At 38.1% G+C, this 17,429-nt stretch overlaps 1 protein-coding gene across 14 annotated transcripts in view; it reads right to left on the minus strand.

Moving 5' to 3' along the window:
* Positions 1 to 17,429, minus strand: part of PTPRM (protein tyrosine phosphatase receptor type M) — a 1,209,695-nt gene that overhangs the window by 406,558 nt on the left and 785,708 nt on the right. For 10 of the 14 annotated variants that reach the window (XM_063923505.1, XM_063923504.1, XM_063923496.1 and 7 more), the window contains exon 14: positions 3,520 to 3,594. The exons of the other annotated variants lie outside the window; for them this stretch is intronic. In XM_063923505.1, coding sequence (XP_063779575.1) covers positions 3,520 to 3,594 — 75 coding nt within the window. The remainder of the gene's footprint in view (positions 1 to 3,519; positions 3,595 to 17,429) is intronic. 14 annotated transcript variants of the gene reach the window in all.

Consider the following 17,429-nt stretch of genomic DNA (forward strand, 5'->3'; position numbering starts at 1 on the left):
CGTCAGCAGAAACAGAATGGGTGTGGAAGGGGGTGAAAAAAATTGAATACCGACCTATGTCTTCACCTATTGACTGGAGTTGCGCTATTATCTCTAGCATTCCATTTACATGCTTCTACAAGTCATTTCTTTTCCCAAATGTTATTTAGTATAATGTTCTCGGTACAAAGCTTGCTGTTTATATTGGATCTCTCATAAATATTTTATAATGCATTTCACATGCCATTTATGGTAGTCATATATCTTATATTAATTAGCTAGTCTTCTTTAACTAATAAGCTTATAGTTGCTCATGCATGTCTGTCTTTCTTATCCCATTCTTGGTAATTAACTGCTGTTCTGTCTGTAGTAAGAACCTCCCATAAGTCCTCTCTATATACTGTAGAAACATCTCAATCTTCAATTTCCATAGATGATAATTGTAATTTTACAGTTCCTTATATCTTTCATTATTTACTCCCTTTAAAATACAGTGTTGTGTTACTCGTGTTACTCACATAGTGTACACTATAAAATCCACATTAAGATTGCTTGTGTTTTGTTTCGCCTTGTCAGGGCTACATAATCTATTGCAGAATATATTGTTCACACAACCAATGCACAAGTACATATGATGTGATGAACTTTACTGAGAACAGTACATCATGGCCGGACTGGTCATCTGGCACTTCTGGCACATGCCAGAAGGGCCAATAGGCAGTGGGCCAAATTGGTCACTCAGAGAGCCAGGAAGGCCGCGCGCAGCCTTATAATATGATAATATAATATCGAGGATTAACAAACTAGAATCTATAAGAAAGTGCTCTACCGTAAGAGCAACTACAGTATACATTGACAACTTGTGATAAAGCAATTACTATTCTTCCAGTGGTGCTTTTCTGTTATAATTAAGATGACAGCTCTTGTTATACTACAACAATTAATATCCGATTGTGCTAAAGCCTTACTAAAAATGAGTAGAAATATGTTTATTGTCCCACTGGAGCCATTCTTTAACTATGAAGTGTGGCTATACAAGCTACTGGTGATCTTATATGAAATGGTACAAAAAATGATAAATAATGTATATCTCTTGTATCATTCTAGATAGATTACTACTGTAATAACATTTGACTAGTGTTCTATGAAATTCAATGAATTCTGTGTGCCACAATTCTGCCAAATTTCAGCTACAAATTGTCAGATGTAGCTTCAATCCCAGAACAATCAACCTAATACCATCAGTCTCATTACCTAGGTGTCAGCTGCTTGTCATTTAATTTTGTAAGGCTGTGTCACCAGATTCTGCACAAATAAATTGCCTTGCAGTGCACGCAGCTGACCATTACACAAATTCCACATATGAATACATAATACTGCATGTCTGGAAGTTTCAATGCCAAGTGTCTAAAAGTGATGTCAATAAATTCAGTTAAATTTGAATTGATAAATTCTGCATCTCTATGAACTAGTCAAAACTCTGTACACAGAAAATGGTGCCTTGATTTATCTGGCCATGACCTCTACCATTATACATATGTAGCCAAGCTTATCTTTGCTGCGATGCAGCACGCGGCGTGTTGCATGGCGTGTCGGGCTGAAACTATTTGCAGACAGCGAAGTCTCCATTAATTCCAAATGGATATTCTCTCAATCTGTACATTTCTAAAAATGTATTTATATTTATATACTATTTGAAAAGGCTAATTTGTATTTACAAATTTAGTTTAATCACCTACAGTATATCATGCCTTGAATTATTATTACTATTTATATTTACTAAACTGTCTTTATTAAATATAGAATCATTTTGAGAAATGAGAGTAGCAGGAATAAGAACTCCCATACTCTGGATTGTTTTATGCTATGCCATAACTTTTGGGAAGCAATTTGTGTTTGACATCTCCCATTTTTTTTAAAGATGAGGAGGGGATAACGCTATTGTGACCCATCAATCTCAATACCCTGTTAAGTAATACACACTGGGCGATATTACTGATGAAAGATATGAACGATCTTGTTCATTAATGAACGAGATACCATTCATATCTTTCAGTGTGTAGACACCACCAATGAACGATGCGCGGCCCCGCGCTCGTTCATCGCTGGTGCCCCGTTGCTTGTGCATGCAGGCCAATATGGACGATCTCGTCCATATTTGCCTTCACTGCTATGGAGCCGGGTGACGGGGGGAATGAAAAAACTTCACTACCCCGGTCACTGATCCCCCCCCTGCCGCCGGGTCGCCCGTTGGCCGTATCCGCCGATGGGCAGCTTGGCTGCGGATTGCATAGTGTGTAGGGCCCTCAAGTTAACTCAGGCCATGTGAAATCAGTCATCTTTGTATTTGTCTACTCCTATTATGGTTTTTAACAGTACCGGATTAACAAAATGGCAAACACGGCTTTTGTCCCACACACTTGGGAGTCCTCATGCATTGCTAAATCACCAGCGTGGGGGTCACTATGGCATACAGTATGTGGATTAGGGTTTCTGGATGATATAATGTGAACTAGGGCAGTACAGTGTGTTTAACAGATTTGTGATGCTGGAAATACTTACACATATTTTTTTATAACATCACTAAAATATATTATTGACAATTTTATTGGTATGGGTCCCCACAAACTGGCCCTGGTAATTAACAAGTGAATGGAGAAGAGATAGTCACATCAATATCTCTACGTATAGTAGTACAGTACATGTCTGGGTCACCAAAACAGCAAGAACACAGAGGGAAAACAGTACATGCTGTAACTGCCCCATGACTTCTGCTGTTTGCTTCTGTGTACCTGTGTACACTGACCCTACAGTGCATTTATCCACCGATCGGTAATATTTAGGTGTTTATTCTTCTTTCCTCTGTTCACCAGAGAAAAATGGAATTGGGGTGAGACACTGACACATAGATGACTGATGCACCTGCCTTACCTGCTTGTTCCTAAGGATATTCTTTCCCTAGCACTTTTATACTAGTGTGCATGTCAATGGGTAAGGGAACAGAAGCCATAGGTTTGATTAACCCTTTACCCAAAAAGATTCTTCAACACAAGTGAAAATACTATAATCAATAACCCATATGCATGTGGTGTCACTGACGCTTAACACAACACTAGAAGGCAAAGGCCTTATATATTTAACAGAGTCCTTAGACTTATGGGTCCTGACACTTCTATCCCATACCTTCTAGTAAGTGGCCCCAAGTCATGGGATGGACTGCTATTGGTATCTTTGGTAGTATTCCATACAGAGAATATTCCACCACACATGTAAATACTTTAAAATAATATATCACCCCACACATTACACAGACAGTGACTGCATGCAGTGAGTAACATCAACAATTATTTATGAGAAACATAAATGGAATGGATTAGCAGTGCCTCAACCCGAATGAGAAATTATAAAGCTAAGGACAAAGCAAAGAGAAAAAAGGCAAATTAACAACCACATGTGAACAAATTAGTAGATGACTGGAGAATGATGATGAGAGGAGGCAGAAGAAATTATAGATGACTTGTGTGTATTTGAATGTCTGACCTGTTAGTTGGTCGTCGCCTGCAGCAGGGGCGATGCGAATGTATGGTGTTGTAAGCTGAGTCACGATTATCGCAGCTAAGGCAAAGGAAGATTTCCAGGTCAGCATGCATGAGGAGAGGAGAAGAAAAGCCAGACTGAAGCAAGGCCGATAAGAATACTGTCAATGTTTTAGTATCTCAAACTCTGCAACATCATACTACTATCAAATCACCACATTTTCTCACTGAGATTAAGGAAAAAAAGCATGAAGGCGTGTATGAGAAATTTCTCTGTGAAAATGAGTCAGTAACTCGGGTTAGATTTTGTGAATAATGACACAGAGAGAAATGCTGTACAGGAACTAAGACATGCAATTTAGATTCCAGGAGAAAGACCTTTATTTCTGCTTTGGGTGATATTACAGTATTATTAGAGGCGCATCTGTGCACTGGTATACAATGCCGCACAGAACCAATGCATGTCAGTCCAGGGACAGTTGTAGATCATGGGCAAATATTAAAAGAACACAAAGAATGCTGCATTGTACGCAGTGCATAAGAAAATTTATACATTTTTAACTTGTATTTTAGCTTTTTCCGCATTATTATTATTTTACCTTCTTCTTTTTCCTTTTTTTGGTCTTGCAATAAGGAAGTTTAGTGGACTGAACCAATGCACAGCCTAGCGGCTCACTATGGTCTGGTAGCTTGCAGTGAATTGATAGCATATTAGTTCAGGCAGCTGTGCATTGTGACCATGGGTGTGGTACATCATACCCTTCAACATGACCCGCCCCACTAGTTACAAAATGCTCTGTTTCTGGACTTCCCTCTTAATTTATTATTGCCATCCCCTGTGAAGAAACAGCTTTCTTATCATTTAACTAGTTCAACACAGGTGATGGAAATCATAAATTAAGAGGGAAGTCCAGAAACAGAGCATTTTGTACCTAGTGGGGCAGGTCATGTTTGAGGGTCTGGTACATTTGAAGACAAACTATTAACCTCTCCAGATATAAGATTATGGTAGGCTATGGCACAATAGTGCTTCTTTTTATAGTTCATTTGAAATTATTAATTGTAATTTTATGTTTTACGGTTTTGTGACAGCAGCTACAAGATGATGTTGGATCAGTCAGTATACATCAAACGATATCGTACTTGAGATATGCCAATTTTAATAAACAAAACCAAAAAACCACAGGCGCCTTTATTCCACAGAAGAAATTGCTGCTTTCCCAGGGGTAATTGGTTTAAAAACCCCTCAAAACAATAGAACAAGAAAAACAATGGGAGAGCGCTAATTTAATCTGTAGTAGATTTTATTATTAAATGATTAATTTTAAAACTAAAAATAATACCGGCCAGTATCAATAAAATTGATTCATATTTTAGTAAAACACATGTACATTACACCAATACATATAAACAGTGACCTGAAAAAAGCTGTATTATAAACGTGCACCAAAAAAAGCAGTCATGTATGGCCATGCAAAGAATATATCTGTGCTAAATCCAAAGCTGTTATCAGCAGATAAGATATCTTAGCATACTTCTATGGATCAGTCAGCAAACCTCTTTCACCGCAGTTGGATGATTACCCTCCCGGCTGCAGCTCTTTAATTCAGCCTTATCTGGAGTCCGTATATCACCTCTATAGCAGCGATGTTCCTCCCGGCTGCTTGCTCACTAACAGCTTTCTCGGGGGTAGTGGTCACTTCTCCGCCTTATGCCCCTTCTTTGCACAGGGGTAACTTGTTAACCAGCCGGCTGGTAAATGCAACTCCGCTATCCCGTATGTGTGGGAGACAATACAGACGCGTTTCCCCGCCTCTTTAGGCCTCGGCGGCTTCCTCAGTGTGATTCTCTCTCCCCGGCCGCACGTCTTTTAAAGCACCTTTATTTCCCGCGGCCCGTGCTAGCATAGATATCCTATTTTACACGCCTCCTTTGTACAGCTGGCACCAGTACAAGCATAATGGCTTGCTTCTTTATTCAAATCTAAGCCCCGTTATCGGCTCACCGACATAGCAGCGTCACTTACTTATCTTCAAGAATAAATATTAATACTTTCAAGAGCTCATCATATTTGTAACATTATCCATAAACATCAACTAATATACATATGTATCCACATATATCGGTTCCCTCTGTTAGCAACACTGGTCACTCCTATCATTTTTACCATTGCAATATTACTTCATTAAAAAATATATATACATATATCTACTGACTTTTACATAGTATGCGTAGACAAAAATAGCACAAAATTTAAATGAGTGCAACCTCTTAAAACCACCTAACATTATCTAACTTATACAATTTCATCATATCTCAACTACATATTTACTCTCAGTTATGTGAATATCTTCTATCCCCATGAATTGGAACTACATCTATTACATTTCACAGATTCCTATACATTTATATTATTACATCCCATCAAATATCACTTCATATAATAATATCATATTTATAGTTTATAGTTTGTAATTACTCCATTTAACTCTATCATGTACTTTATACTCCATTTAACTCTATCATGTCATTGAGACCAAAAGGGACCATAGTGTCCATTCTAAACGTCCAGTAAGCTTCTCTCCTCCGAAGTCTGTCAAATCGATCACCTCCCCTGTTTGTTACCTTAATTTGTTCTATACCAATCATTTTAATATTCTCCACTTTTGAATTCTGACAATAAATCACATGATCTGATAATGGATGTTTAGCACCATTTATAATATTTCTTCTATGCTCCATATATCTAACATGGAGAGTTCTAGTAGTCCGACCTATATATTGTTTGCCACATTGGCATGTAATAAGATAGATAATATAGGTCGACATACAATTCATAAAATCCCTTATAGGAAATTTTTCTCCCGTTTTAGATGACTCAAAGTTGATGCTCTTCCTAGGTAGATTTTTACAGGATAAACAGTTTGATTTCCCACATTTGTGGTATCCTGTTGGTTTTTCTGGGAGCCAATTACTCTGTACACCCATTTCCAGTTTCCCTTTACTCATATAATAACTCGTCACCAGTTTATTTCTCAGATTGTCAGCCTTCCTAAAGATAGTATATCCCTTTGGATTCACCTGTGGCTTTAAATATTCATCTAGAAGTAGTAATGAGGTATTCTTCCTTATAACTTGGCTGATCTTACCAGCACAACTGTTGTATTTTGTGGTGAAGGCTAGAAGTATGCTAAGATATCTTATCTGCTGATAACAGCTTTGGATTTAGCACAGATATATTCTTTGCATGGCCATGCATGACTGCTTTTTATCAAATGAATATTGCAGTCAAAATTAACAAAAAGTGACTAATTGCATTACTAAAGTAACTGGCACTCATCAACTGCAAGGGGGAAAAAAAACTATCAGGTGCATGTGTATATTGCTACATTGGATATGTGGACTGAACAGTAAACTTGTAGCCAAAATAGAAAGTATCAATTAAGGACTTTCAAACAGAGATTTGGTGCATGTTTATTATACAGCTTTTTTCAGGTCACTGTTTATATGTATTGGTGTAATGTACATGTGTTTTACTAAAATATGAATCAATTTTATTGATACTGGCCGGTATTATTTTTAGTTTTAAAATTAATCATTTAATAATAAAATCTACTACAGATTAAATTAACAATTTTAATTAAGCTGTTTCAAGGATAAAAATACAATTGTGTCATGTTCTTGTTTGAAGTGATTTCTTGTTTGAAGTGATACTCTCCTTGGCTGCTATAACAGTATATGGCTGCTTGGCTTCAGTATTATGAACAGTACAGTATACAGTATAAGTGTCTCTTATATGTACTGTGATTTGTGTCTTATATGTACTGTGATTTGTGTCTTATATGTACTGTGATTTGTGTCTCTTATACTGTATGTACTGTGATGTGTTTCTTGCATAAACTAACATTTGTGTTTCTTACATGTACTGCGTTTTGTTTCTCTTACATGTACTGTGATTTGTGTCTCAAATGTACTGTGATTTGTGTCTCATATGTACTGTGATTTGTGTCTCTTATATGTAGTGTGATTTGTGTCTCTTATACTGTATGTACCATGATGTGTTTCTCGTATAAACTGATTTGTGTCTCACATGTACTGTGATTTGTGTCTCTTATATGTACTGTGATTTGTGTCTCTTATACTATATGTACTGTGATGTGTTTCTTGCAGTGACGTGCGGTGGGGTGAGGCAGAGCCTTTCCTGTCATAGTAAAGTTTGAACCAGAGTTTTGATTCTATAAAGTATATAAAAAATACAAAGAATATGTTTGAAATATCTTCTTTGCATTATTCTAATCATTTTTATAGCCAAATCTCTGGAGTAAAAAGTCTATGGCAGATGAGGCAGTGCCTCAACTGCTGACCTTTTCTGCACTTCTCAGATCAAATCTCACCAAATTTCCAGAAGTTTATACTGCTGCACATGTGTATAATGCCCAGATGTACCCTTTGGCTCATATATTGCGTTTAAATCTGGCTCTGGTGCTAGCCAGTGCCTCCTGAGCTATTTAGCTCACCGCACTTCCCTGGTTTCTTGTATAGAATGTGATTTGTGTTTCTTACATGTACTGCTTTTTGTTTCTCTTACATGTACTGTGATTTGTGTCTCATATGTACTATGATTTGTGTCTCATGTACTGTGATTTGTGTCTCTTATATGTACTGTGATTTGTGTCTCTTATACTGTATGTACTGTGATGTGTTTCTCATATACACTGTGATTTGTGTTTCTTACATGTACTGCGTTTTGTTTCTCTTACATGTACTGTGATGTGTGTCTCATATGTACTGTGATTTATGTCTCTTTAATGTACTGTGATTTGTGTCTCTTACATGTACTGTGATTTGTGTCTCTTATATATACTGTGATTTGTGCCTCTTATACTGTATGTACTGTGATGTGTTTCTTGTATAGACTGTGATTTGGGTTTCTTACATGTACTGCGTTTTGTTTCTCTTATATGTACTGTGATTTGTGTCTTATATGTACTGTGATTTGTGTCTTATATGTACTGTGATTTGTGTCTCTTATACTGTATGTACTGTGATGTGTTTCTTGTATAGACTGTGATTTGTGTTTCTTACATGTACTGCGTTTTGTTTCTCTTACATGTACTGCGATTTGTGTCTCATATGTACTGTAATTTGTGTCTCATATGTACTGTGATTTGTGTCTCTTATATGTACTGTGATTTGTGTCTCTTATACTGTATGTACTGTGATGTGTTTCTTATATAAACTGTGATTTGTGTCTCACATGTACTGTGATTTGTGTCTCTTATATGTACTGTGATTTGTGTCTCTTATACTGTATGTACTGTGATGTGTTTCTCATATAAACTGTGATTTGTGTCTCACATGTACTGTGATTTGTGTCTCTTATATGTACTGTGATTTGTGTCTCTTATACTGTATGTACTGTGATGTGTTTCTCATATAAACTGTGATTTGTGTCTCACATGTACTGTGATTTGTGTCTCTTATACTGTATGTACTGTGATGTGTTTCTTGTATAGATGGTGATTTGTGTTTCTTACATGTACTGCGTTTTGTTTCTCTTACATGTACTGCGATTTGTGTCTCATATGTACTGTGATTTGTGTCTCATATGTACTGTGATTTGTGTCTCTTATATGTACTGTGATTTGTGTCTCTTATACTGTATGTACTGTGATGTGTTTCTTTCTTGTATAGACTGTAATTTGTGTTTCTTACATGTACTGCGTTTTGTTTCTCTTACATGTACTGTGATTTGTGTCTCATATGTACTGTGATTTGTGTCTCTTATATGTACTGTGATTTGTGTCTCTTATACTGTATGTACTGTGATGTGTTTCTTTCTTGTATAGACTGTGATTTGTGTTTCTTACATGTACTGCGTTTTGTTTCTCTTACATGTACTGTGATTTGTGTCTCATATGTACTGTGATTTGTGTCTCTTATATGTACTGTGATTTGTGTCTCTTATACTGTATGTACTGTGATGTGTTTCTCATATAAACTGTGATTTGTGCCTCACATGTACTGTGATTTGTGTCTCTTATATGTACTGTGATTTGTGTCTCTTATACTGTATGTACTGTGATGTGTTTCTTGTATAAACTGTGATTTGTTTTTCTTACATGTACTGCGTTTTGTGTCTCATATGTACTATGATTTGTGTCTCATATGTACTGTGATTTGTGTCTCATATGTACTGTGAGTTGTGTCTCTTATATGTACTGTGATTTGTGTCTCATATGTACTATGATTTGTGTCTCATATGTACTGTGATTTGTGTCTCATATGTACTGTGAGTTGTGTCTCTTATACTGTATGTACTGTGATGTGTGTCTCATATGTACTATGATTTCTGTCTCATATGTACTGTGATTTGTGTCTCATATGTACTGTGAGTTGTGTCTCTTATACTGTATGTACTGTGATTTGTGTCTCATATGTACTATGATTTCTGTCTCATATGTACTGTGATTTGTGTCTCATATGTACTGTGATTTATGTCTCTTACATGTACTGTGATTTGTGTCTCTTACATGTACTGTGATTTGTGTCTCATGTGTACTGTGATTTGTGTCTCTTACATGTACTGTGATTTGTGTCTCTTATATGTACTGTGATTTGTGTCTCTTATACTGTATGTACTGTGATGTGTTTCTCATATAAACTGGGATTTGTGTCTCACATGTACTGTGATTTGTGTCTCTTATATGTACTGTGATTTGTGTCTCTTATACTGTATGTACTGTGATGTGTTTCTTGTATAAACTGTGATTTGTGTTTCTTACATGTACTGCGTTTTGTTTCTCTTACATGTACTGTGATTTGTGTCTCATATGTACTATGATTTGTGTCTCATATGTACTGTGATTTGTGTCTCATATGTACTGTGAGTTGTGTCTCTTATATGTACTGTGATTTGTGTCTCATATGTACTATGATTTGTGTCTCATATGTACTGTGATTTGTGTCTCATATGTACTGTGAGTTGTGTCTCTTATACTGTATGTACTGTGATGTGTGTCTCATATGTACTATGATTTCTGTCTCATATGTACTGTGATTTGTGTCTCATATGTACTGTGATTTGTGTCTCTAACATGTACTGTGATTTGTGTCTCATATGTACTGTGATTTGTGTCTCATGTGTACTGTGATTTGTGTCTCATATGTACTGTGATTTGTGTCTCATGTGTACTGTGATTTGTGTCTCTTACATGTACTGTGATTTGTGTCTCTTACATGTACTGTGATTTGTGTCTCATATGTACTGTGATTTGTGTCTCATATGTACTGTGATTTGTGTCTCATATGTACTGTGATTTTTGTCTCTTACATGTACTGTGATTTGTGTCTCATATGTACTGTGATTTGTGTCTTACGTGTACTGTGATTTGTGTCTCTTACGTGTACTGTACTGTGTTTTGTCTGTGTGTGGTTCATAGGGTCAACCACACTTAGGTCGACAATGTCTAGGTCGACCACAATTGGTCGACAGTAACTAAGCCGACACAAAAAAATACGTTGACACAAGCATTAAGTCGGCATGAGCAAGGTTAACATGACAAAAGGTCGACATGAGTTTTAAAAAAAAAAATAGTTGTCATTTTCTTCGTAGAGTGACTGGGAACCCCAATTAGTGCACCGTGTCCTCTCGCATGGTTCGCATCGCCCGCCATGCTTCAGGCAAGGTGCCACGCTCCGCAACCGCTGCGCTCGGCACAGGTTACTGTTCCCAGTTGTAGTCAACGTGGATCGTAAAGTATGAAAAAGTTAAAAAAATTGAAAAAATTGTGAAAAACTCATCTCGACCTTTTGTCATGTTGACCTAGAACATCTCGACCTAGTAACCATGTCGACCTAATGCATGTTGACCTAATGCATGTCGAACCTAAGTGTGGTCGACCTAGACAACGGATTGTCTCTTGTACATGTACTATGATTTGTGTCTCTTACATGTACTATGGTTTGTGTTTCTAATATGTACTATAGGGGTCATTCCGACCTGATTGCACGCTAGGATTTTTTGCTGTGCTGCGATCAGGTGTGAACTGCGCATGCGTATGCACCGCAATGCGCAGGCGCATCGTACTGGTACAAAGCGGATCGTTGCTGGGCGATAGATTTTACGCGGAATCCATTCGCACAGCCGATCGCAAGGAGATTGACAGGAAGAGGGTGTTTCTGCGTGTCAACTGACCATTTTCTGTGAGTGGTTGGAAAAACGCAGGTGTGTCCAAGCGTTTGCAGGGCGGGTGTCTGACGTCAATTCTGGTCCTGAACAGGCTGAAGTGATCACAGCGGCTGAGTAAGTTCTGAGCTACTCAGAAACTGCACAAAACTTTTTTGTAGTGCTCGGCTGCACATGCGATCGCACACTTGCAAAGCAAACATACACTCCGCGATAGGCGGCGACTATCTGTTTGCAGCTCTGCAAAAAATAGCTAGCGAGCGATCAACTCGGAATGACCCCCCTATGTTTTGTGTCTCTTACATGTACTGTGATTTGTTTCTCATATGAACTGTGATTTGGGTTTAGCATGTGAACCATACTATTGGATTTTTGAACTGCTTACTAAATAGTTTATTTACAGATCAAAGCAAGTTTTTTCTTAACTAGTAGTTACTAATAATTACTAGTAGTTTAGCATTTTCAAATACTTAGAGATTTATTCATGTTAGTAATGATTTAATAGCAAGTTGCAAAAAGTAATAATTTGTATCACTGCAATCCTTGCTAAATTGGCTATAATCAGCAAGAACATTACCACCCCTGAGTGCACAAATATCGCCAGTGGTAACCCTTTTATATAGTAGGTAAGGCTTTATAGGTGGGACATTGACACCACAATCTGCCTGCATCAAGTTTACAAGACTGTTGGGTCATGTCCTCTTTGGTTATGAGAAAGATGCTCCCCCTGCCCAAGAAAGTTCCTTCCCTCTATCAAAATCACGTGTTAACAGGGTCCTTCCTCCCATAAAATAAGGACACTCATCTTATAATATGCATGTGCTGATGCAAATATTCTGATGAGTTGATGGGCTATAGATTGTTTAATCCCCACCCATTTAAAAACCTCATTTGAAAATGTACCTTATAATAAGATGAAATACTGTAGGGCAAAACTTGCAACACTTAAGCTGGGTACACACTAGCCGACAATTTGAGTGATTTGCAAGATAATGACGAGTCGTTGAGACAAATTGTTCAAACGACCTAATGTGTACCCACTACATCGCTAACGATGCGCGCTCCTGCGGGTTCCTAGTGATATCCCACGTTATCTTTACATGCAGCTCAATTGGGGGATGTTGTTAGCGATGCCATGCTGCTGAACGCACATTATCATTTAATGTGTACCCAGCTTTAGTTTTGCACTATAGTATGTGCCTCAGAGAATGGACCAGATTCAGAGCCAGGTGTAATAAAGGTTAAGCCATGCCTTGAAAATGATTGCCCCTTTAAAAAAATGTCTGAGTTCAGTCGGCATCCTGCACGGCCGCTGAACTCTGACTTTGTTAAATCCCACCCAAATTTAAATCTCTCTGCACATGTTACATCAGCTCCTCCTGCAGGGCAATATTGTTTTGCTCAGATGCACAGTTACTTGCTTTTTCCTTTTATTGCTTTACTTACAAATCAGAATCAGGCCCTTAGTACACACTGAATGTTTAGATAAAAGAATGCATTGAAAACATACAAGAATCCCTCTGTCAAATCTTGGAGGTAAATTTGATTGGCTAATACTACACAGGAAATGTGGGCAGAAAAGCCTCACTTTTTTCTCATAGTCCATAGATGTACAGGCAAAATCCCTACCATCATTTTTCCTACCATGATTATCACTATGTGCACTGTCATCGAAACTTGTACTCAGTTGAATCTACCCCTTTACATTTGAAGTAATGATTACAACATATTTTTTTTCCGGCTGCCTCTTTGGTTATAAAAGTAGACAATTGGTAAAATGATGCAGGGAAAACAGACAAGAAAATCAAGGACAGGCTTTTTCTGAAAGATTTCTCATTTACATAGAACAGCCTGCGTGTTATTAGAATTGTGGCAACAAGCGAGGGGAATAGATCATCTACCATCTGCAGACAGTTAAATTCAAAACTGCTGCTGCATAATATTTAGAAATATCCCTCTGCAATGTTCACATAGAGCGATGTTACTGGATGCTTCACTGCTTCTAACGTGCCTTAAATATCTTCATCGAATTCCATTCCTATTGAATAGAAATATAGCTCAACCAGAAAGTTAAGGCAAATATACAATCCTCTTTGCACTATACTACAGACATGCATAGTTCTGCATGTCCAAGGTTAAATGGTCAACACTGGTAATATAATAACATGCAGCAGTAAACAGTGAGTTTTGTGTCCTAGCAGAAGTCTTTCATACTATAAGATACCTTTACATAGCAGGAATTATTTGTTAACACTATTCATACAATACATTATAAATCTAAGTTGCAGAGCAGTAAATGAATTTAATTTGTGCTCCTTTATTCCAAAGAAACTGCCCCTTGGGGGATTCAGTAACAAAAAGTAAGTCATTCTTCAAAGCATGCTGATATTAAGAGCAAGCAAATGGCTTGAGGTTATTGAAACAGATTTAAAAAGTGTGCAGTTTTAATCCCAGCTTCACATAAAACATAATGTTTTGTGAGGAGTTACTGGCAACACGGAATTGATTTATTTCAATGAATTGGACTATTAAATGTGATATTTTTTATCCCACTCATTTAGTGAGCAATATGTATTTTACTGACATGCCTAATATAGGTAGAACATTTACAAATCAGTTTAGAGTGTGACTCATCATTTTCCACGTAGCTGATTGGTGCAAAGGGCCTGATTTAGAGAGGCACGCAAATGCATTCATAGCTGCAAATTGGTACACAGCGGATGTGTGGTAATATGCAAATGTCATTGCCGCCTAGATTTGGAGACCTGCCATGTACAGTAGACTCTGGAACAAAACCATATCTCCTTATCCATATTAAATACATCAAACAAATTGTCTTTAAAAAGAGTTAAGGTGGGCAGAACATCACTATCCACGTCTGCAATATGTTTTTTTTCCTTCTGAATCACTAATTAAAAGGTAATTTCTTACAACCACTAGAAACTCTTTGATCACTTGGAAGGATGACAGTAGGTCATTTACTAGACTGATAATAATTTGCAGCCAAAATGTCTAAGGATAGGACAACTCATAAATAGATTACCAAACCTTTATTTTCTTTAACAAAGTGTTAATGTCCCAACTTCCTTATTCTTTTCTAAGGAGGACTCAGAACTTGTCAGTTGAGCAATGTGACTGGGCCCTGGCATAACCCATCTCCCTCCCTAGCAGCACATTCTGTTTCTCTTCACAATAGTCTGCTGAAACAGGAAGAGCAGAGTGATATGGCATAAGGCACTGACTCAATGCTGGCAGTTGGTCACTTTTAGCTGATTTATATAGCGGTCACCGAGCTAAGACCTAAAGTAGCTTTTCATTTAGTCTATGCAGAGGTGGCACTGGGGTAGGTGACATCCGGTGTGGTAAACTATTTTCCTCTCACGTGCTGAAGAGCAGCCGTGGCCTCGTGGGGAGAGCGTGGCCTTACAGAAAGCCCACTTTACTGCAGTACGGTGGTGTGGCATCATTGAGATGGGGCTTGGACTCACCGGAAACACTTGTTACATCACTCTGCAGGTGTGAACAGCATTCCCAGAGGAGATGCTGGACTACCCCAGAGACTCTGACAGCACTGTCAGCTCCTCTTCAGTGACAGAAGCCAGGGGTTTCATGAGAAGGTCAGAGTGCAGCATCCAGCATTTTGGTGTCACCCTCTGGAAGGGTGATACCAGGGTGCGGTCCACATAAGAATATCTCTGGCGCTGACTGTCCTTGGCAATAACATTTCTACATTTAAACAAACTCTTCTTCAGTGATGAACAACAGGTGACCCAAAGTCCACATGCAGCCCTGTGTGCTTCACCTGCAGCTCCCAGGTCCTTTCTGCTTTATAAGTCATTGAGGCAGATGTAATAAGCTTGGAGAAGTGATAAAGCAGTGATAAGTGGAAGGGGATAACGCACCAGCCAATCATTTCAGGTTTAAAAAATGAGAGCTGATTGGCTGGTGTGTTATCACCTTCCACTTATCACTTCTTTATCATTTCTCCAGGCTTACGACATCTGCCCCATTGGTCCTTATCTCTGCTCTATGCTTTCAGACCCCGTCTCTTATTCATTGGTTGCCCCATGGAGCCTTCCTTCTGCCAGCTCTTATTAAATAAGTAAGTAGAGAGGCTAAGAGTTGCATTGGCAAATGAGTTTGCCCAGAAACCCCCCTGCGCCACAGCCTGGCCAGTGCCTACCACATGCAGCATAAAGGGCAGAATGGAGCTGTTGCACATGCCAAGTGGCAGCAGATTTTTCTACCAAGTCTGGCGAGTGTGCAATTATCGCATCAGAGATTATCTGGTAAATGGCTTACTGTGATCACTAGGCTTGCATATGTCTAAAGTACTGCATTACCTCTACTTCACTTTGGGGCAGAATATAGCTTGTTACATGCTGATCATACATAATTCATGGGCTGGCGACAATCACTCTAAAATCAAACATTCCCTCCAGAAATCCTGCATTTTTCCCTGGGTTTTAGAATAGTGGGAGATCTGAGAGGCATTTTGGGTTAAATGGTGTACTAAAGGGCATATGGTGGTGTTTTGGATGAGGAGGCACTGCGAGGAGTCTAAAGGATGTTTTGTGGAAGTGAGGGATTTAAATGGCATATGGGGTCTATTCTAAAGGCACGTGGAGTCTTTCTCTTTGTTACATTATTTTTTATTTATCACTGACATTAAGGAGTGAATAGAGTGCAGGTCTGAATCACATGTGGGCAGGTCTCCCTAGCCAGTGATTGATAGGTCTGAATGCCATGTAGTGATCTCCTAATGGATGGGGATGGGCATGTGGGGAGGTCTACTAGTCTGTGAGTTACATGAGGGGGATTTTCACTATAGATGTGGGATCTGATGGCTTGTGTGGTTTTGAGGGTATATGGGTATATATTTTGTGGAATGGGATGATCTGAGGCATATGGGATCATTTTGTAACAAGTGAAGTACATATGGGAGCATTGGGTGAGTTGTATTGGGATGCTGAGGATGTTTTGGAGCCTTATTTATTCTTAAGAGTGATGAGAAGCCCTTTTGTCCCTTGAAGTATATCTAGCTTACCCACATTGATTTAAAGGCCTCAATATAATCAAAACAGTTGATTTAATAGAAAAGGGGGAAGGGTTATGATATGATACATAACGTTTCTAAGATCAGTATTGTATGATAAGAAAATATTACATATGGCACAAGCTACTCTACACAAATCCCAACTACTACCCTTTTGTTCTCATTTTAATTAGTAAGGCTCAGAATCCATGAAGTTTAGTTGATATGTAATATATGCACATAAATGGCTAATACAAAAGTGTTTTCACACCCTGGTTACTTTTCACTTTACTTCTTAAACAGCAAAAGCAACAAAATTTGTTCAAACTATCCTGCAGTATTATCTGAAGGCATGCATGTCGGTCATGCCTCCTTTTTTTGGATCTATGTTGCCTCAGCACTACAAATCAGGTTTGTGTCTGACTGAATTTGGTTTCTTCACTGTTGTTTGAAACGTTTTATGTTGGTTTCGATAGCCTTAATGACAGTTTCAGTTACTTAAAATCCAATTTTCAAAACAATAAAAAGTAAAGAGAAAATCAATGCAAAGGTGAAAACCTGTTTACTGCTGTCACAATTACATGTTGTATAAAGAGAGGCTTTGATTTACTACACCTATTTTCATTATACAGGAGATACTGGACCTGGCCGCATTGTGTGCACTGAAATAAATACGGATCTCCCTTCTGCA

This window comes from Pseudophryne corroboree, chromosome 5 (genome assembly GCF_028390025.1).
Source record: "Pseudophryne corroboree isolate aPseCor3 chromosome 5, aPseCor3.hap2, whole genome shotgun sequence".
NCBI lineage: Eukaryota > Metazoa > Chordata > Amphibia > Anura > Myobatrachidae > Pseudophryne > Pseudophryne corroboree.